General features: G+C 37.9%; 1 protein-coding gene across 1 annotated transcript in view; it reads right to left on the reverse strand.

The window, feature by feature from the left end:
* Nucleotides 1-22,795, reverse strand: part of LOC119413038 (lipoxygenase homology domain-containing protein 1-like) — a 43,941-nt gene that overhangs the window by 15,271 nt on the left and 5,875 nt on the right. The window contains exons 9-34 of the mRNA XM_037680050.1: nt 21,592-21,752; nt 21,423-21,509; nt 20,315-20,450; nt 19,581-19,735; nt 19,220-19,380; nt 16,831-16,907; nt 16,548-16,744; nt 16,199-16,391; nt 14,508-14,668; nt 14,069-14,390; nt 12,246-12,397; nt 9,459-9,592; nt 9,223-9,371; nt 9,012-9,116; nt 8,804-8,932; nt 8,565-8,729; nt 7,082-7,263; nt 6,890-7,006; nt 6,585-6,747; nt 5,140-5,294; nt 4,851-5,060; nt 4,416-4,542; nt 2,390-2,598; nt 1,991-2,176; nt 1,773-1,900; nt 958-1,075 (exon numbers count right to left, since the gene is read on the reverse strand). Of these exons, the coding sequence (XP_037535978.1) occupies nt 958-1,075; nt 1,773-1,900; nt 1,991-2,176; nt 2,390-2,598; nt 4,416-4,542; nt 4,851-5,060; nt 5,140-5,294; nt 6,585-6,747; nt 6,890-7,006; nt 7,082-7,263; nt 8,565-8,729; nt 8,804-8,932; nt 9,012-9,116; nt 9,223-9,371; nt 9,459-9,592; nt 12,246-12,397; nt 14,069-14,390; nt 14,508-14,668; nt 16,199-16,391; nt 16,548-16,744; nt 16,831-16,907; nt 19,220-19,380; nt 19,581-19,735; nt 20,315-20,450; nt 21,423-21,509; nt 21,592-21,752 (4,079 nt within the window). The remainder of the gene's footprint in view (nt 1-957; nt 1,076-1,772; nt 1,901-1,990; nt 2,177-2,389; nt 2,599-4,415; nt 4,543-4,850; nt 5,061-5,139; nt 5,295-6,584; nt 6,748-6,889; nt 7,007-7,081; nt 7,264-8,564; nt 8,730-8,803; nt 8,933-9,011; nt 9,117-9,222; nt 9,372-9,458; nt 9,593-12,245; nt 12,398-14,068; nt 14,391-14,507; nt 14,669-16,198; nt 16,392-16,547; nt 16,745-16,830; nt 16,908-19,219; nt 19,381-19,580; nt 19,736-20,314; nt 20,451-21,422; nt 21,510-21,591; nt 21,753-22,795) is intronic.

Raw genomic sequence — 22,795 nt, forward strand, 5'->3', positions numbered from 1 at the left:
TGTGTGTGTGTGTGTGTGTGTGTGTGTGTGTGTGTGTGTGTGTGTGTAACTGTGGTGTCTCAATGGTTGAAGCAGAGGGCTTGTAGATGAGTGTTTGTGGGTTCAATCTCCACTTGAATCTTCTACTTGATTCTTTGATATATCGTATAATTTTTCACTTTTATATTTAGAGTTACTTCACAGAACACTTTTTGCTCTCATTTAACTGTATTAACTTAACATGGAGTATTATTTAAGAATTATTACTTCAAATCAAATTAGAAATCCAATTCAGAAAGCTGTGCACCTTTTGGGTGGCAGGTGGGAGGCATCTGTTTTTATGATTTAATAAACCAGACTGGTTTTCATGAGACACAACCTCGAGGGAGAAAAAAGGCAAAAACTTTCTAGACACACACACACACACACAACCCCCCCCGGCCCCCACCCAGCAACAATATATTAAATATTAAGCATCATATACCCATTTTTTTCCACAGAAAATATAACGCTATTTGTAAAAATTTTCATTAAATTAATGTCCATCCTATTAATATTTTTTGCTGTTAAGTGTTAAATGTGTGATAAGCATTCCTCTGATATAATCTAATACAACATTAATCTTGTACATCGTAATTTGACTGTTAAAACATTGAGAAAAGATAAAAGTATTTACCTTAATATTACTGTATATTAATCCTTCTTTGTGTATAAACCCATTATTTTGATGCAATCTGAGAAAAAAAAACTTTGCAAACTTTGTACTTCCCTGAGGAATTTATTAGGAATTAGGAATTTATTGAGTTGAATTACTATTTTGTGCACTTGGATTTTTTTTTTCCTCTCTAAATGAGTGAGTTTTGTGTCACACTGCTAGATTTGGATGTCTCTGTACGTTTTCGTACTCCATACCATTTGAATGGTGGAGAGTTAAATAGCAGCTTCCTCAGAAATAGACTTTAGTCATCTTTGTGTTACCCTGTCGAGAAACCAGTCGGGCCGACACCCGCTGCCATCAATCCAAACTCTGATCTTCTTCAGAGGAGCGATGTCATCAATCTCCAAGGTGAATGTGTCTTCTTGGTCCCTTTCAAACCTTAATGGAATAATATAAAGAGAAAACTTTTATTGTTTTAAACATGAAGATGGGTTTTTATGATAATGAAATGATTTGAACATTTTGGAACTGATACTTTAATAATGGATATTATTTATTTATTTACAGTTATAAGCTAAGACAGGTTTGCTGCCTTGATTGTGTCCATGTTTGACACATTATAAGCAATTGATTTAATATGAGCCAAAAAAACAACAAAAAAACACTACTCGTGCATGCAGACTGTTCGTTGGCTGGTAGCATCACGTTTCAGGAGATTTTATAATCAACAAGATGGTAAAAAAGGGAAAAAATTATAAAGGATACACAAACAGCTATTTGTTTTCTGGACTTTTTAGTTTTAAAGGCACTTGTTGCAAAGTCATGAAGAATGATACAAACCAGCCTGATGTAGGTCAATCATGTGATTCAAGTTTCCACGTGATTTTTGGTGATTCAGCTGAGTGCTTCGTTTTCATTGAATCTGGACTCACATTTCAGAACTGCACATCAATATTTCTTTAAATCTACTGCAAACCCCCATTTGATATAAGATGACCTCATATGCTTATTTCATACTTTGCAATTAATACTTGTAATAATGGAAACATGTTAGACTATTCTCCTCCCCCCTATTTTTATTTATTATAAGATTATTTATTATATTATTATGTCATGAGATAATTGCTGGACTGACCTATCTCCATTTTTCGGCAGCAGCATTTCCTCTGTGCTCCCGTTGGCCCCGTACACAGTCAAAAAAATGTTGGTATCCGTCCCTGCATACTGAGTGTCTCCTGTGACAACTGTGATTGAATAAATAACCTAAAAATACATAAATAAATAAAACTAACTTCATGCATCACAGTCAACTCATGTTTCCCAAGACATCAAATTGTAGCTGACGTAACTCACTTTACGGATAATGTTGATTGTGCTGGAGTCTAGCACGTTTAACAGTCTGGCAGTCAGACCATCTCCCCTGTCTTTTGCCAACCAGCACTTACATGGAAAGATGTACTTGATACCTTTGGTTGGCACGGCAACCGACAGCTCGTCCACCAACCAGCAGCTCTCTGGTGTGACACCGTTATGACCAAGCTGAGCAGAAGAGGAGACAGAGACAGAGGAGGAGGACGAGTTGATACATCCCTTGATATGCTTTTGAGCCACGCACCAAACACTGCAGCTACAGTTAATTATTTCTGAGCTACAGTGACGCTGTATAAAACGTTCGACAGTACATCAGAGGAAGCAGCAGAGAGGAAAAACAGTTTTACAAATTTAGCTACAGGCACAGTCCCAGATTCTCACTTCCACCCTCTTGATCTCTCCCACGTCCGTTCCATAGCACACAAAGTGCTCCATGCCGCCAGCGCTGAAGGATTTCTTTCCTTCTGGCAGGTCCAGCCACAGACGGTCTGTCTCGACTTCGTTGGGGCCCATGATGATGACATACACCCTGGCAGTAGTGCTGGCATCACGGTCGACCCCCGTGGAGAGTGTGAAATGGTACGGGATGACTGCGAGAGGAAAGGGATTAGATTAAACACAATTTCTCCTTCATTTAAAGTTCAGTCTGAACTCACACATCTTATTCTAGTTTCCCTTTATACCTCATTCATCTAATCTGTCAAAAAAACAGCAATCTTGAGGCAGAAATCTCGATATGTAATAATTCAACCACCAACTTTACCCTATTAATGTAAGGTCAAAAAGAGCATGGTTTCTACTGTGATTTTCTCTAAGTGGATACAAAAAGCACTACAAGCAGTCAATTTATCATTGTCACCACTGAAGTTAACGTGCTACAACATGATTTATTACCCTTAAAGGGCATTTATAAAGTATTACACAGGTTTGCTATAAAGGCCCAATACAGAACAACACCACAGCTCTGATAATAGATGAAAAGAGCAATGTACCGACGGCCAAAGCGGCTTTGTGTAATCACAGTGTCATTGTGTGAGGTCCCTTCACCTCATTCAGTCAAATCAATGGTTTCATCCTCATCAAATGTGAATCAAATAGTCGGCCTGCCCCAAATCAGTTGTTGTTTATCTGAATCTGGCTTCCACGCATGGCTTTGGATAGGCCAACTTATCTCAAATTGTTCCTGGAGGGTATGCAAACCATGAAGCTCTGCTCCCCTCCCGAGAACATCTGTGGACCCTTATCAGAGCTGAGCCGGTTGATAGACACTGTTCCATCTTTTTCAGGACTATGGAACTTCTTGGCAGTGTTCAGTGACAATCTCACCGTTTTTGTCGGTTCTCTCCCTTCTGCAAAATGTCTTATGTCTATCTATGTTGCTTTTTTTTTGTGCTGAGGTAGTTTTGTTGCTACCTTCCACTGTGTCCTGTGTTTCAAGGACACAGTGTGAGAGATCTTTGTATCTTTTATACCTTCTTCTTTCCTTGTATTTTCTTTCCTTTTCTTATCTAAACAATAAGGGCAGCACTTCACAGCAAAGCTGCAGCCTCCATGCACCTCCGTCTACCCTTTTTTCTTTGGACGGCTGCACTGAAACGTATTTCGTTGTGCTTAACTGTGCATTGACAATAAAGTTGATTCTGATCATTTGGTTTTATTTTCAGACTCATTTAGGAAAAATTGACTTCATTCTCCTGAAATTAAGAGACTATGCTATTTAAGTTAAGGTTTCTGTAATGGGAATTCCTCCTTTTGATCTCGTAGATGGAGTCAAATCTTTCGTAATTATTTATTTAAAAAAGACATTAAATTGGAATGTCATTTTATATATTTGAATTAAAGTAATCAGAATTTCAAAAAATATGTATTTAAACACCTGTGTTTATCCTGATGCATGCTCAATAATCCAGGTAGAAAAATCTAAAAAAGTTAAATCTGGTCCTCTGGACATTAAAAAAAAAAACCCAAAAAACAAAGCAAATCAACAAAAAAATGTAGAAACGTTTCGTCTCTCATCCGAGAGACTTCCTCAGTCTGAGGAGCTGTATTCAGCTCAGTCTCTTAAATAGCACCATCTCAGAGTGTTTATCATTTTTATTTATGTTTTATGACCAGATGGCACAATTCTGATGAGAAGGTTTTATGACATTTACCTCTCGAGTCATCTTTCTAATCAGGCATCAAAAGTACTTGGTTGTGATCAGGAGAGGACAATCATCCTCTATGATGACATAGTTGTTGGATAACAATGGATGAAAAATACAATTTTACAGCTTTTGCTCTGAAAACTGATGCTAAAGGCTTCCTTATGATGGTCACAGACACCTGGTGGTGTATTATGATGCCATGAGGGTGAAAATAAATGCTAGTCTTTATGCTAAACAATTTTACCCCATCTTTTGCTTACTTGGACCTTCTTCCACTACTGCCACCTTTTTCTTCTTTTTCTTCTTGTTGGCGTTTCGGTCCAGACCTTGTCTGTTTTGGGCCATCTTCTTAAAGTATGGATCTGTATTCCTTTCACCCTCATACGCCTGAATACATACATATAATAAGCAAATTTTATTGGTCGAAAAATAACCACAACCCCAACTAAATAAATAGTTGATGGAAAAAAAAACCCAGTTCATTTTGCTTTTACTTTCTTTTTTGAATAATTGAAGATGTATGTACTTCAAAATGTTTTGTTTTGTTTGTTGTCTTGACTTACGTTCTGTATTTTTAAGCCTGAACCACATTCCAAAAAGTTGGAATGGGAGCATTTCTTACATTGTTTTTCCACTTTTGTGGAAGTTTCTTATTTGTGTTGTTGCACAAAGTGAAATGGGATGCCGTAACAAACCTTGACGAAGAATGTCCTCTCAGTCTGTTTGTCCTCTTTCTTTTTTGACAACCAGCGTTCACACAGGAACATATAAACTTCTTCTGTTTCCACATCTTGCACCTCAACCTGGTCAAGGTACCAATCAGCACCAACCATGGAGTTGTCGTGGCGAATACGGATTTTAAACACCTGTCCCAGGTCCACAGCCTCGATTGTAAACCTGTCCACCTGAAATCCCAGGGAGTCATACAGATTTTGACATCTTTGTACACCGAACACAATTTTTGTCACAATTTTCTCCACATACCTCTCCTCTCTCAAACTTGTTTTTGTTGTTCTCAGATTTGGCGAGTTTTCGCTCTCCTGTGTCTCCCAGGTCTCCGTAGATGGTGAGAAAAACATTGGCATCAGTTCCCGCTCCGTGCATGTCGCCTGTCCGCACCGACACCTTGTATGTGTGAGCTGGTTATAGAGAGAGAAAAGAACGTAACTGTTTTTTTTTATCAGACTCTATGAAAAAAAGCTATTATTTTGTTCTTCTTCTGGCTGCTCCCTTCCTTAGGGGTCGCCACAGTGAACCAAGATTTGGCAACTGTTTTTACGCCAGATTCCCTTCCTAACGCAAACACCGAGATGGTGTAGAGATAGAGCAGCTGACTTAGAACCAGAAAGTTGCAGTTCGACTCCCCACATGCCCACATTTCGTAGTGTCCCTGATCAAGACACTTAATCCCTAATTGCTCCCTGGGCACTTCCATAGCTGCCCACTGCTCCACCTGGGTGTCTCTCACGTGTGATGGATGAAATGCAGAGAACTAATTTAGCCATTGTATAGAAATATACATGATGACAACACATAGCATTGACTTACTTAATTAACACAGACCTCTGAGCTACCCTCTGTGCGGAGCAGAGAGCTGCTATCTAGGGTGCCCAGTGGAGCAGACGATGGGGGTTAAGGGCCTTACTCAAGGGCCCAGAGTGGGGCAAAAGAGGGTGGAGGCAGTTGTGGTTGCCTCAACTTTCCCACCCACATTTTGATGTTGCCGGTCTGGGGAGTTGACCTTCCATTTACAGGGTTGCTTTCCCCAACCTCTGCGCCAACGCTCCCCATGAGAGTATATATATATATATATATATATATATATATATATATATATATATATATATATATATATATATATTTCAATTATTTATAGTAATTATAATGCAATAAAAGTTTTTTTGTGGTTTTTTTTGTGGGGGGTTAGAAGCTGAGACTAATCTTCAGCACATATTACGAGCACTAACAAATCATGCAAGAAAAAAAGCTTTGTAGGTTTAATCATCCAGGTAAATAACAACAAAATAAATAAATCATGTCATCTCTTTAAGTGAGTAACGTTTAATCTCCCATCTGAAGGACTTCATCAGTCTGCGGCCTGCCAACCAGATCTGTCCCACAGGTAGACTTCACTGTTGTGTTTCAAGCTCTGAAGCAGGCTTTTCACATGCAAGCAGAGCCCATCCATCCAAAACAATCAAACATCATGTATTACGTTTGAAACTCTTAACACGAAAGGCTGTGAGCAATAAGCATTCCTTCAAGGAATGCCAGATCTTTCTTTAACAGTAAAAAACTGCTGCAAACACATAATGTGTTTTGAAATAGCTTTTCATTAAATAAGATTGAGGGAAAGTTTAAATTTATCTGGATGCATTTGAATGAGTAAAATAATCCCACTTCAGTTCTGAAATCGGAGAGAAACTTACTCTCCAAAGCATCCTCCACCTCGGTCTCGGTTGACTTCAGCGTCCCGTCCCTGAGGAGTTTCTGCGTGATGATGTCAGAGGGGACCAGCTCCCTCACCGTCTCACCGTCATCCTCAGACTTGGCCAGCCAACACTCACATGGGAAAATTGTTGTCTCTGAACCCTGCCATTAATCACAGACAAAAGGGCCCCGCTCGGTCCATCAAACATGGAAAGAATATATTGAACTCTGAGAGGTGTGTGTGTGTGTAGTTAGAAGATGTTAAGTTAAATTAATGAGAAAAAAACCCCCAAGTATTTAGTACTTTTCCTTTCCGGAGCTGTCGCCTGATCTCCACTCGGTCAAGGTGCCATCCTGGATTGGTGCCCCTGTTGTCGTGCCCGATCCTGATCTTCTCTATAACATCACCGATGTCTTCTAGCTGTGCAAAGACAAGTGACTGTTTCCAGACCAGCAGCAGAGGTTTGATAAAATGATCTGTAGTCCACACTCTAACCTCCACAATGAACATGTCCTCAGCTCCTCTCTCGAAGTAGAGCCGCCGTTCTCTCTCGTTGACACACAGGTGCTTCTGCTGCGTGCCCAGCCCGTTTTGTCCGTACAAGACTATGAACACATCAGCGTCTGTCCCCGCAGCAAACACATCGCTGGTGAAAATCTTGATCTCATAAGGCACGACTGGAAGAACAAACCGAAAACACAGACATCCCACACATTATTTGTCACAAACTAGAGCAACTTTAAATATTACTACTTTTTTTTTTTCTGTTCAAATGCTGCAAAACCAAAATGTTTTAAAGCAATGAAAATTTAGAGATTTTGAAGTGGAGTTCAAAAAGTTATTAACTGTTATTATCTTACCTGTTGTGGATGGTTCTGAACAACATTAGTTTGCAGAAAGAGTTTAAATATCACCCACTCCCAAAAGGTGAATGCAGGAAATAATGTTTTTCTCTTTCCTGTGTGTGTGTTTGTGTCTGACTTTGAGCAAAATATCTCATGAACAACTTCTAATGAACACATCTACAACTGTCATCATTAACTGACCTTGAAAAACATAAAATGCCTATATTTCAGTACGGTATATTGACAAAAAACAGTGTGGTAGTAGTTGAGACTGACCCCGAGCAAATGTTCTGAGAGCTAAAATGTGCAAGGACTTTATTAAAAGGTTTTGTCATTAACTATTTGGAGTTATCTGTGTCTGTCTGTTAGCACATTATTTTATGAATCAATGCACTGATTTTAATGAAAGTTTCAGAAAATAATTACCGACAAGTTGTATCTCTACAGTTGATTAACTTTCAAAGCCTGCCTATTTCAAGATGGCTGCCTCAGTCAAATTATCTTAGAAAACACAAAAATGGCTACAATTCAGTCAATTTTACAGATACTGACTTAAAACTTGGTACTGCTCTAGATGAGAGTCATTCAAGACACATACTTTGTGCATGGTGTCTTGTAATACCACTAAATGTTATTTTCAGTCTTTAAAATGATTACAACTCCATCAGTTGTCAACATAAAATGGTCTTAATGTTAAACTTGATTACTAGATCTTTAATTTTGACTGGACTGATGAAATAACAGCTGATATAGCCATTCAGATGAAAGATAGCAAAAGTCTATTTTGTCTTGGCACCTCTGACTACTTTCTAGTTATTATCTCAATAATCTGGTCAGAATTAATTTTGTTTTCCAAACTGTGGCGTTCAAAGAGCGATCTACAACAGGTAAGATATTAAATGTTCAAAATCCTCACTTCAAAAGCTCTGAACTCCCACATTAATTAAAAACCTGCAGACGGGCACCACAAAAACATAAATAAGCTCCATCTTCTATTGTTCTTCACAGAGCCTACTGCAAATATGCTCATATTTTAGTCAAAGCAAAGTTTTGCGAACAGGTTTTTAAAAAAATCTAAATAAAGCAACTGTCAAATTCTGTGACTCTCATAAGTGGTTTGACTGTTCACTCACATGGAGTGTAGAATTCAGTCTGTAACTCAGCAGGATAGAGATCCCTCATGATCACACCATCATCCTCTCCTTTATCCAACCAGCGGCCACATGGGAAACGTAGTTTCTGTCCCTGAGAGGGGGCGTCAATTTCGACCCAGTCCAAAAACCAGCCAGGTGAACCTCCTGATAGCAAAAATATATATACAATACCCTCATAATGTATTGATTGTCATGTTTTGTCTTTGATTTGTTCTGACCTGAGTTGTCGTGTCCAATTTGAAGCTTCTCCAGGTCGCCCAGGTCCACAGCCTCCACAGTGAACTCATTAATCATCCCCTGCTCAAACTTGTTCTTATAGTTTTTACAGGCCTTTAGATTGACAATCCCTGGGCATAACAAAACAACCCATTAGTTGTTGTTTGAATCAGGATGGTCACACAATAATGAACCAATAAATGACTTCACCTGTATCATCATTTTCTCCAAAAAGTATGGCAAAAACATTGGCATCCGTCCCAGCATACTTTTTTTCCCCAGTTTTTATTTTAAGAGTATATGTAGTCGACATGGCTGCAGTAAAATTCAACAAGTCAGAAGTTAAAATAACTCTGAAACTTTAAGATGAACGCATGAATTCTGATCGTGTCTTTTATCTTAGATTTGAACTCTTTCTTACATTTCTGCTCCAGACCCAGAGTGGCCCCTCCTGTGCCCTCCTCATCCTCATCCTTCCTCATAAAGGCCTCATCAACAGGAACCAGCTCTCGTGCGATCTGACCATCGTCCTCCTTGACTGCGAGCCAGCGGTTACAGGGGAAGTAGTACCTATAGAGCCAAAATAAAAGTATCAGAACTCCAACAGATGAGATGTTAAGTGTGAGCAACACCTAAGCGGCTTCCTGTTGCACCTACGTTACGTCCTCCTGCGTGTCCACTATCTCAACACGGTCCAGGTACCAGGATGAGTAAGGCTGAGAGTTGTCATGGCGAATTCGCAGCTTCTTCAATAGGCCTAAATCAATCGCTGTCACAATAAAAACATCCTCCTGCAAAAAAAATAAAATAAAAACATGAAAAAGTTTAGACATGTTGTGTTTAATTTGTTCACCTAAATTCCATCCTAACCAGACTGTTTAAAGGGGTATTTCTCCTAATTAATAAGATAGATAACTTTTACTAATTGGCTTTTATAATGTATGTGAACGTTTTTATACAGTGCCCTGAGACGACTTCTGTTGTGACTTGGTGCTATATAAATAAACTAAATTGAATTGAATTGAAGTTATAAAATAATACCAGAAATGCTTGGATGGAGAAAAGATAAATTAAAAAGATGAATTTAAAGACAGTGTCCTTTTAGTAGAAGGGACGGTTACACTTGGCAGGGTACAAAGATAGAAAACACATCAAATAAAAACAGAAAAGTGAAAACTATTATGCTTTGTGATGAAATAGACATAATCTGATGCACTAGATATGATAGATATTATTCAAGATAGATATTATTATTCTGATTGATATTATTCAAGCATAAAACTAGTACGTATCAAGTACAATTTAAGTTCTGTCAATATAGCACATTTAAGTACAACTTAAGTAGAGTCCAAATAATTTTTCAATGTATTTTCTTACAATTTCACAAATATATTAAATATTATTATACTTGAGTATATTTTATTTTCACCTGTGAATTTGAATGTATCAATCAGAGGATTCCAATGAATAAAAATAATTAACACAAACTGTTTCTAAAAAATACATGTAGATACTTCATAACATGTGGTAAAACAGATTCTAAATAAGTGCTTTTCACCCACAGTTTCAAACAAAATTAATAACCTCATATGTGAAATATTGAAACACAAAACATTTGTTTTTAGATGTGAAATTCAAAAGTTCATATTCCTTCATATTCCATCAGATCTTCTGCATCACATTAGAATAACGTGTTTTCAAGCGCTTGCTTGAAATGAGGTTCAAGCTTTAGTTCAGAAGCTCCTTTATGACTTTTTATTTTGATGATTTATAATGTGGTTTGGCATAATTTAGCCAAAATGTACAACTGTCCATTAAAAATATATATTTCTTTTATATGTTTTTCTGACACCTGTATATTATTTTATTCCTGCTGCTAAACAAAAGCAGGCCTGTTTTCCCGCCTGTGTCTGTGTGTGAGTATATTTATGTGTGTATGTATTAGTGTGTTCGTTAGCAAAACATCTCATGAAGAACTGGACAGAGTTTAATCAAACTATCAGAAAGTAATCACTGGATGTACACCTGAAACTCATTAACATTCAGGATCAGTGTAATTGAAGTAGACAGCCACAGCTAACATTAGCAAACACAACAAAGGCTCTAAGTCATTCATTGTTACAGATATTGAGCTAAACTCTGGTGTGGTAGCAGCTGAGAGTCATTCCCAACATATATTCTGAGTATTTATACAGATTTGCTGGAACCCTCAATGTTGTATTTTATTAAGGTAATCCTGCGGAAAGGTATTTGAAAAGATTTGACGAAAAAGGGCAAAAACATATATATAATATTTTAATTTGGCAAATAATTTGACTTTGCCATGTATGTGGGCAAAATGCATTCCTTTTTAGGAATGGTTGGCCTATCCATCCATCCATCCATCCATCCATCCATCCATCCATTATCTTTACCTACTTCTTCATTTTTGGGTCATGGGGATCACTTGAACCCATATCCAGCAGTCACTGTGTGAGAGGCGGGGGACACCCTGGACAGGTGTCCAGTCCATCACAGGAACAGATAGAGACAAACGAGGCAAACAAACAACCATTCACTCTCTCACTCACTCCTATGACCAATTTAGAGTTACAATCAGCCTAACATGCATGTTTTATGTCTGTTGGAGAAAACTGGAGTACCCGGAGAAAATCCACACATGCACGGAGAGAACATGAAAACTCCACCCAGAAAGGTCCCCAGTCGGGATTTGATCTGGCGACCTTCTCACTGAGTGGCTACAGCTCTACCAACTGCGCCACTGTGCCGCAAGAATGGTTGGCCTTTCATCTGTTTTTAACTATTCGTGCCCTTACATATGTGTGCTTTATCACACGCATTTTTATCATAAATGCTGGCTCTCAATCTGATTTCTTTCTTTTTTTTACTATTCTCATCCTAATTAAAGGAACTTGAGACGGTTCCAGCTTGACTTTCTCTTAAAAAGCCTTTAATTATGCTTCACTGACTCGCTGACGTCCGCGTTGAAAATCGGATCCGTTTGTGTTTTAATTAAATAAAGCTCTCATCATTGAACAATGCTGACAAAGGTTACTGATGAGTTTGACTTGTGGGTCAGAAATAAAGGTATAAGTGTGTTTTCTTGTGGAGCTGCTGTAAGGCAAAAATGAATAATTCACAAGTGTGGATAAAGTAATGGGTAGAAGTAGGACAGGTTCTCAGAGTTCCTCTCATTCACAGCTGGCTTGCCTGCAGGAGAGCTTGTAATCTTACCAGAATACACTCCCACCCACACCTCAGCGCCACGCTCGTGTTACCTGGAAGTGCTTGAATCTTTGACTAAGTGCTGGGTAATTTTCAGCCCCTCCTGTAAACCGTGTAAAGCGGTACAGCTCTAATAGAAATTGACGTTTAAACTGTAACATTTTTGTGCATAGCGAAATTTCTCCATCCTCGCTTCGAGCTTTGTTCAACCCGTCTCACCTGGCCTCTCTCAAATTTGTTAATGTTGTCAGAATTCCACAGGAAGCGCTCTCCGGTGTCTCCGTTCTCCCCATAAATATTAATATAGACATTGGCATCTGTCCCAGCTCCCAGCATGTCACCGGTGAAGACGCACACTTCATAGGTGTTGACTGTCAAACAAAGAAAACCATGAATTATTAACTTGTCTGGAAACTGGAGCATATCTCGGCCAGGAGGCAGTGTTAAATCAAACTGTGCAAATCACACCATCAGCACGAGAATAATTTGACCTAAAACGTTATAAATACTTCAAAAACAAGTAAGTAAGAAGTGCTTTATGGATGCATGTAAATGTGGGCAACACTTGATCAAAAGTAGGACTGTAAGGGAAAGCTTTTGGGTAAAATTACATTAATTCAAGCTTATTCACTTTGTTTATTAACACTAAAAGAAACAACTTGTTAAAAGCCTTTAAATTCCTATTTTAGTTTTATTCAAATATAACTGCTTTTCTTGGCTTTACTGACTGAACATAACAAAGTAAGACAACAAAAACAGCAATAAAAACTGCTAAATTAATTAAAAAACTTTACTTTCCACTGGCAATTTTTTTTTTGTCTGTGTATGTATTCCTGTATTTGGTTGTAGCATTAGCAAAATAGCTCAAGAACCAGTGGATGGATTTTATTGAAACTCTCAGGAAGTAATCTTTGCATGCTCAGCTACAAGTGGAGTTGACTCCATACAAGATGGCCACCACAGCTAAGCTGTCTTAGCAAACACAAAAGTGGCTACAACACTCAATTTTATGTAGCGCTAAGATTTGGACTGGCAGTAGCTGAGCGTCATTCCAAACACATCCTCCAAGATCCTGTGAGATCTGATTTCAAAACGTTGCCATTGACGATTCAAGTCAGCCATGTCTGTCTGTTAGCAAAATATCTCATGAATGACAAAGTATTTTTAATGAAATATTCAATAGTCATCATTAGACGTCTACAACTGATTAACTTTTGTAGTTAACCCAATTTAAGATGGCGAAATGGCTAACTGACCTCAGGGAACACAAAAACTAGCTACAAATGTTGAGATCAACTTTGGTGTGGTAGTAGCTGAGCATCACCCTCAACACAGACTCCGACCTCGACACATTGTGTGACATTTTTGCTTTAAACTTTGGCATTGTGTGTTGACATCAACTCTTTCATCAACACAAGACCTACACAAGGCGAGGTCAGTGAACAAGGCCAGGCTGATTCTGGCAGATCTCATTCACCCACTCCATGGTGAGTTCAGGTTGCTTCCATCTGGACGCAGGTATCTGCTGCTCAGATGTAGAATGAACAGACTGAAAAACTCATTCATCCCTGTAGGGATCAGACTTCTCACCGAATACTGATGATTTCTGTTCAGTTACATTAGTGTCTCAGTGTCTTGTCTAGTATGGATGTTTTGTGCCTACTGACTGTGAAACAAATTGCCCTTCAGGGATAATAAAAATTCTTGAACTTGAACTCTGTCTGTTGGCAAAATGTCTCTTGAATTACTGGATGGATTTTAATGAAAATCTCAAAAACTAATCAGTAAATACACATTTACAACATTCATGCAATAAATGTTTGGAGTCAGCCAAAACTATGATGCTAATCAAACTTAGCTAATGCTAAAAGGGCTATAACTCAGGCAGTTTTGCAGGTATTGAGTTAAATTGTGGTGTGGTGGTACTGGATGAGAGTCTTCCTCGACACGTGCACTAACGCATCTTGCGAGATCTCACAGCAGAACGTGCAGAACTTGTTCTTCTCTGGTTGTAGTCCCCCCAAACCCATCCATTTTTGTACCTTCCAGATTTTCAGCATCCTCGGGCAGCAGCTCCACCGCCAGCTCCCCGTCCTCCTCCCCCCTGCTCAGCCAGCGCGAACAGGGGAAATGATACGTAAGCACCACCTCCTGCATCTCCTCTCCTCCTTCTTCATCCTCATCCTCCTCGTCTTTCTTCTTTTTCTTTTTTTTCTTCTTGTCTTCTTTTTTCTTCTCCTTGGGCACCAATGCCAGAATTAAATGTTTGACGTCTACCGTCTCCAGGAACCAACCGGCTCCAATCCCTGAGTCGTCGTGTCCGATGCGCACTTTGAAGATCTTGCCCACGTCTTTCGCCTCTATCTGTATAGCAGGTATGATGCTTTTTACTTTAACTGTAAACGCATTGACTTTAGGGGTCACACTAGACTGATGAGATTTAATCTGGAGTTGATGAAAACATTAAGTTCACCTTCGTACCTTGAATATTTCAGTTGTGTTCCTCTCAAAGTTGTTGGATCTGCTTTCAAGCCTGATAACTTCAGTCTTTCCCTTTTCCCCGTAGATCTGGATGAACACTTTGGCGTTGGTGCCGGCGAACATCACATCTCCTGTAACTACTACTATCTCGTAGCTTATCACTGGGAAATGAGGTTCAGTGAAAGTGACAGGACATGCAAAACACCTGTTAGTAAAAAGTTTACAGAATTATGAGCAAAGATAGTCATAAAAACATAAAGCTGAGACATCGGTTAGTGCTTTGTAACTTTTCAATGCTATAAAAATACAGATGTTAAGCAAGTTAATAAATATAGAAGATGCAGTTTTAGATTTTACATTTTGATTAAATGAGATCTTAACATTTTTATAATACGTAAGAGAGACTCTGTTTGTAAGTAACCATGTAATTAGCTCTTTATATTTAATTATTTCCTGTTAAGACACAAGTTGTGAAGCTTGTTTGGTCGTTCCTACAAGCCTGTGCAGAAAAGAAGCACTTCACTGGATGATGAGTTGACCTGACGTCCTGAGCTCTGACGAACTCGTAAAAAACAGAATACCTCTCAATTTTTGTTCTTGCTGTCATCAGATACTGATACTTTTGAAAAGTCTTGGGCCCTCTCCCATTTTCTAATATTTAACTTAAAATTAGAACAATTTATACTTAAAATCAAACGTTTACTAAAGTTTTTTTTTCCCCACAGTTTCTTATTTTTATTTTTTGGGACATTGTCTGATTTTTTTTTATTTATTTTTACTCCAGTTTTTCTGCCTGAAGATTTCTTTGGATTTTTATTTGTTTTCACGTTTGTTAAGCCACTTCATTCTGATTTGTTCAAGGATTATTTAAACACGAAAAAGGCTTCTAAAATAAACCAGTTTGAAGAACCAGTTTTGCAGCTATAAATTACAGGAGTTCAAAAAGCCAATTTCAAATTACATTTTAAGTTTCCAACAGATACGTAGATTACTTCTGAAAAAAATACTGATTTATATCTGTTATCATCTGGCCCTGTGATGGACTGTTCAGGATGTATACCACCTCTCGCCCAATGACTGATGGAGATATTTGGCACCAGCTCTCTGTGACCCAGCCAGGAACAAGTAGGCCCAGAACTTGGATGGATGGATCATCTGTTATATTTTTTATGGATGGTAAATGGGAACAAACATGTTTTTGTGACAGGCAGCTAACAATAAAGCTTATAAGAATGCAACATTTTCTTCTTTACCATGTCTTCTGCAGTTTAGAGATTCAGTATCAACTAATCAGGTTTAAGTACCTTTAAATGGTTAAATGTCTTACACATACATACATTTTGCCCTAAATAAAAAAACAGAAAGAAACCAGATTTTCCAACTATGCTTGGATCCAACATCTAAAAAAAAAAAAAAACTTAGAAGGCTCTTGAATAAATGACAATGTATAAAGCTCAATGAAAGAATGAGGGGTGCTTTATACCAGTTCTATTAAAATAATGCATCTACTTTGTAATAGAATATCTTATTTTGTAGGAGCTTTTACTGTGCATTGTCTGTTTCTGGGTCTTGGTGTGTTGTCCTTTATGCCTTATTTTTAAAAACAAGCTTGAACAAGTTGTAGTCTTACTGCGTGGACTTAGTTGTAATGTTTACAGAGAATTTTATGAAACACTGTAAGAGTTGCCTACATTGTTCCATATCTAGTATCTCGCTTGGGTAAATCTCCACCTCGGTCTTCCCATCAGCCTCATCCTTGTCCAGCCAGCGGTGACTGGGGAACATGTATTTCTGTCCATGAACTGGAACCAAAATCTGAACGCTGTCCAAGAACCAACCAGCACGCATCCCTTTATTGGTGTGACCGATCATCAAGCGGTTGATCTGGAAACACAAACAAACAGAATAGAAAGAGGTATGTTAAAATTTGGATTCACGTTTACATTCTGAGTGAATCTAATACAAAAAAAAAAAATCACGATTCTAGTGTTGACTTTTTATAAACGCATGCTGTAACATGTTTTACAAGCGTGAGAGAACCTGTCCGATATCAAAAGTTTCCACTGTGAAGATGTCAACGCGGCCCGTCTCGAAGTAGTTCCCCAAGTTATTGGTAGAAACCACGAGCATCATCTTGTCGGTGTCTCCTTTCTCCCCGTAGAGCTTGACAAACACGTTGGAGTCTGAGCTGCCACCGGGGATGTCACCTGTCTTCACTGCGATCCGATAACTGATATCTGACACACACACACACACATAGCTACACACACGATCTCTAGAATCAAATCTAAATGCTTAGTTACATTTGTTTCTTCTGACTCACTGTAAAGACGCTGTCCATCTGAGAATGGCACCAATTCTCTAAAGATCTGTCCATCGTCCTCATTGCGGTCCAGCCACCTACAGAGCACAGTCAGACAATTAAACAACAACTCTTGTCTCATTTCATGAACGCACACAGGGTTGGAGTGAGTACTTAGTGTGCACGCAAAGAATATTTAATTAGAAAAACCTGCTCATTTATGCAATTATCCATAAGCTGATATATTCATCATACCCATTTTATCACAACAGACTCATGTTCAGGCTGCTGTTTAATACACCGTATTATATTATATTATAATGGTTTAGCATACATCTTAGATCCGGCTTGTATACTGTTTCTTTTTTATAGTTTATATTATTGCTATTTTGGGGGGTGTAACTGGGACCTTGAGTACACAATTTCATTCCACCTCATGTACCACATGTGATGCAAAACACAATAAAGAACCTTAAAACTTGACAACAAAGTCCATGCTCAATAATCCAGGTATACAATCCAACATTTTTCAGTCCGGTCATCTGGACAGTTTCTCTGGTTTGTTCCACTTTGGAGTAAGCTGTTTGGGGGAAGAATCAGTTTTGTTGTGTGTTTCCTTGACTGATGAAGTCTTCCGGATTGAAGGCGAAATGTTTCAGCACAAAAAAAGAAACTGTCCAGATGACCTGACTTAATCCTTGACCTTATCCCATCAGTAGCATCACAAAGCATGACCTACAGGCCAGGAGCCTCAATTTATACTAATATCAAATGTGAAATATTAGGCCTGTCACGATAACAAATTTTGCTGGGCGATTAATTGTCTCAGAAATTATTGCGATAAACGATAATATTGTTTGAAATTTGACAATAATTAGTAATTATTGTCAAATTTAAGAAGAAATGTTGGTTAATTTTTGTGTGTAGTGCCTTTTTTGACCACAGGATGGCAGTATAAGATAGTTTGAAACGAAGGATGGATAGTGAGGGAGCAAGCAGCGTGTCTCTTTAAGAAAAATGGGAGCGAGGCCCCTTGACATGACATGGGCTGTCTCTCTTTCCATTATTTTTTGGTTCTCAAAATGGCGGATGCTCGGTGTGGTTTGAGCTCTTTAGCATAGCATTTTTCACACAAAGCTTTTAATAAAAAAATCTGTAAACAAGTTCTCAGCTTCTTTGTGCAGAGAAAAACAACTTTTTACAAGAAGGCACGGGTTTCAACTGTGAATTTTTGAGCTTTGACAAGACAATGTTTTTTTCCTTAGGTCGACCAGTTAGCTTAGCTCGTAGCTTAACTGCTCATCTTAGCTGCTTTTAACGATCCAAAAACACGATTTTGGATCGTTAAAACAGATTTTAAAAAGAAAAGAGAAAGGGAGGGGTCAGTGAAGAGCACCAGAGTTGAGCTTTTTGTCATCCAGTGTCTTCAGTAGAAAGAGAGAGACATGAAGAAACGATAAAGCCGATAAATGAAAATGAGGTTGATAATTTTCATTTATCATGCGATTCAATGATTTATTGTTTATCGCGACAGGCCTAATAAATATTAGCCTAAATCAGAATCAGGTGTTTGTTTCTAAAATTGCTAATCTACAAAACTGCACTGGTGCTAAAAAGGAAGTAAAGTTTACTGCATATCAACTCTAGGATCTTAAACATCTTGAGGGGTCGTATAAGGAGGACAGGCCAGCTTGCGATGACAGAAAGGTCCAGTATTTCATGAAATATTTTGCTAACAGACACACACTTGCGTACACTGACAGGCAATAACTTTATTACCCTTCTTTCATGGCTGTGAGCTATATACACAGAAAGATTTGTATGCAACACATTTGCAGATTTAGCAGAAAAAATAACTAAAAATGACAAAAAGAAAAAAAGTATGGCGTTTCTGAAAATGGTCTGTTCCTGCCGAGACATGTCACAGATGGTGCTTTTAGAATTTGGCACCGGCAGCATCAATTTATGGACCCAGCCTGTCATGAATGTGTCAACAGTGTTTTCTGGCACACTGTAGATTTCTAGATGCCAATCATAGTCTTTGGATTGAAGCTGGGGTCAAAATGAACTATATTGATTTAAATTCTTTTTTTTTTTAAATATATATACATTCTCAGGGTTTACTCAATTCAACATTATTTGAATGTATTACATAAACATTTCATTTAGAGTAAAACTGTGGGATGTGTTTTTGTTCTGCTTCAGTTGATGCAACTGACTAATGAAAAGGTTGGTAATGTTTTATGCATTTGTGCCCTGATCACAGCATCTGGAATAAATGCCATGTTGTCAGGATTAAAGCAAATGACAGCGTGGATCAGACTGATGAAGGTATGTTCGCTAATAAAACCCTCAAAAAGCTAAAAATGTGCACATATGCTGTATATACAGTATGTTCAGGACAATGTACCTGTTGCAGGGGAATTCTACAGCATTGGCCTCTGCCTTTCCTTCTTCTCTCACAACCACTTTGTCCAGAAACCATCCGCAGCTTCCACCTTTACCATCATGTCCAATCCTCATCCTGCGGATGTGCCCGATGGTTACTGCCTCAACTATAAACTCATCCATCTGGAGCAACAACAGCAACAAAATGATGTTTTTTTAAGTCTAGTTAGGTGACATTTTAGACTGTTTACAGTTTGGAAAAATAAATTGTTTTCTGAATTTAATTTAACATTTCAGACCTGATATTCAAAGACGAATGAGTGATGTGTGTTAATCAAATGGGGGAAAAATGTGTCTAACTATATAATGAAGATTGTACCCACATTTCCTTTTTCAAACTTGTTGACATTGTTTTTGCAGTTGATCAGCTGCCGTTCTCCGGTGTCTCCCAGGTCTCCAATCAGGTTTATAAAAATGGAGGCATCTGTGCCACTCCCGCCAACATTTCCCGTACAGACTGTCAGTCTGTATTTAATCACTGCAGAACAGAAAAACAGACACTGACAGGTATTACACACAAACACACGCACACAAAAACAACAACAAAAATAAAAACAACAACAACAAAAAAATATATATATATATTAGGGGTTAAACGGCTACATATTTTAAAAAGTCGACTTTAACATGATAAAAGTCGAGTCGACTTTGCCTAGTCGATGACGTCATAGGAACTCAAGCCGCTATATCATATAAAAAAAATAATAAAAAATTAGAAAAAAGTCATTTATTATTTACAAAAAAAAAAAAGAACAAAGCATTGGGCATCTATTCATGCTACCATTTATCATACAGCAAATAAGTTGAAATAAAAGCAAAACTATTATCAAGGTGCAAAAATGCTGAAGTTTTTAGTTTTATTTTATTTAATCCACCATGTGGATTGGGTGGAATAGGCTTGGGAACTGCGGGGGGAGGGGGGGTGCGACTAGTCGACGTGAAATATGAAAACTCGCGAGATGACATAGAGTCGACTCGTTGACCAGTCGATTGATCTATTCAACCCCTTGTGTGTGTGTGTGTGTGTGTGTAAGCATCTATATTTTTGTATGCATACCAGGCAGTGGTTCATTAATCAGATCTCCACTGGCTGGAAGCTCCCTCACAACTTCATTATCATCTTCGCTGATGTCCAGCCAGCGCTCACATGGGAACGTGTACTTCTCCTTTGTCAAGGTCTTCATCAGAGTCACCTAGAAAAGGTCAAATAGAAAAGGTTGGGTCTGTAATTTTAAAGAAGTGATACTCATTCAATAAACAACAATTTAACAGCAAAATAAAGGTTTACAAAGCAATTGTGTGTCTAAAGCTAAAAAAACCTGAAAATTCTAATTAATTTAGAAAATATGAGGTAGTTTTTACAAACAAAAAAATAGGCTGGATAAGTTGCATTTTCTGCAAAAATACAGGACAAACGCTAAGTAAGCTTCTGCATGACTTGGCTGATATTTGCAAAAGAAGGTGGGTTATTAAAATCAAACTAAGCAGAACTCTAAAACCCAAAAGCAGAACTTTAGCTAAAAGTCAATAGTAGTAAAATAGTAGCTAGAAGCTAAAAGTAGCAAAATGCTAACTAACCCTTAACAAAAAGTATAGATTTGAAGTTTATTTTTGCAAGTATACTTTAAGTATATATGAAGTATACTACACACCATACTTGTAGTGTACTAGAAGTATACTGATTTAATACTTGTTTGGACTAAATTGGGACATTTTTATACTATTTTTAAGTATATCAAATAAAGTTTATAAAAAGTAAACTTCAAGTACACTTCCTCATTTTTAGTGTAAAACAAGTATACTTGTAGTATACTTAAATAAATTACTTTTTGCTAAGGAAAGAGCTAAAAGTTATAACGCTTTTATGAAAAGTAGCTAAAAATGTCGTTGCATATAAAGACAAAAATACAACAAGAATTCAGAAACAAATTTCCAGAGGAACATTTCTGAAAGAATTCAAATGATCTCGGTGTACAGGAATCTTTTGTAAATGAAAATTAATATCTTAAAAAGCTGAAAAGTTACAAAAACTAAAATTCATGGCACACATTTCCTGAATATTCTGGGTGTTTCCATACCTGAAAGGCTAAAATCACATCCACTAAGTTATTCCTAATAAGCAGAAATTATTGGAGTTTCAACCTTTTACATCTGAGATCTCTCACCTTGCCCAGATGCCATCCTGCAAATGGATGCCTCTTCTCGTGCCAGATTCGAAGTTTGATCAGTTTTCCCAAATCAGGCAGCTCAACCTGCAGGTTTAGATACAACAAAAAGAAAAGTCTCACTGATATTAATAATGATAACGCATATTTAAAATTGTAGAGCACTTACCATAAATCTATCCACTTGTCCCTGCTCAAAGTTGTCAGATTTATTGTCCAGCCTGATCTCATCTGATTTACCCTTTTCTCCGTAAACCTGAAAGGAAATATCTGCATCTGTTCCTGCGCTGGGTATGTCTGACGTCCAAATCCACAAGGACCAGGGGTGCTCTGAGGACGAAACCAATGCTCTGATTAAAATCAGAGTTTTTAATCACATTTGATGTAGTGACTGGCAGGCAGCTCAGAAAGAGTTGAAAGCAGCAACTCAAAACTTTGGGGAAGCAGAAGTATTGAGTTTAATCCATGTCAGGTTATTCCTGAGTGGTTTTGCTCCTTCAGCATTTCAGTGGAGCCCATGGAGATGGCATTTTATGCTTGTTAAAATATCCTCTCAGGGCAGAAGCGTCACCACTGACGTGATTGTGGTGGACAGCTCCCAACTGGGAAACTGCTGCGAATGAATAAGAGGCCATGCAGTGATAGAATCTCCATCTTACAAGTTAACATGAACAAATAAAGCTCAATCTTGTCGTGTGTATGAGGATAAAGAGAAAACACAGCTGTAGTTATTGTGTGAATGTTTATGAATCATCCACACTGTTGTGATCCATTTTTCCCCCCGTACGTTTTCAATGCGATTCTTGTCCCGCAGTTTTCAAGCTATTTCAACAAATCGTATACCGCATTCAGCTCGTTCAGGACAATCTGGCTATGACTTTTGGTATTGGTGTAACTTTAGCTTTTTTGCCATGTTTTTCCCCATAGAAATTGAAATGAGCTCGTTTTACATCCTTACTACTATTTAGCTGTTTTTATGCTAATTTTATTATACATTTTATGCACTCATTTAAACCTTTTTCAGCTTAATTCAGCAAAAATATGTGCTTTTTCCACTTCCTTCTTTATTTTCTGCTTCTTTCTGCTTTTTTAGACACTTTTCAGCTGTTTTTGCTCATTTCTGCTTTTTCGGATAATTTCCACTTTTTGTGCTCATTTCTTCTTCTTTAAGCCTTTTTGGGCGAACAAGTGTTCTTTCCGATTTCTTCTGCTAATTTATACTTACTCTACATTTTCAGCTACTTTTTTTTTTTTAGCTAATTTCAGCTGTTTTCAGATAAAGTCAAGTTTTGTGGGGGATTTTTTTTGTTGCTAATTTTAGCCTAATTAACTTCTTTCTACTAATTTCAGGTGTTATGCTCCTTTCAGCTTCT

The sequence above is a fragment of the Nematolebias whitei genome, chromosome 8 (genome assembly GCF_014905685.2).
Source record: "Nematolebias whitei isolate Nwh7 chromosome 8, NemWhi1, whole genome shotgun sequence".
In the NCBI taxonomy this organism is placed as follows: domain Eukaryota; kingdom Metazoa; phylum Chordata; class Actinopteri; order Cyprinodontiformes; family Rivulidae; genus Nematolebias; species Nematolebias whitei.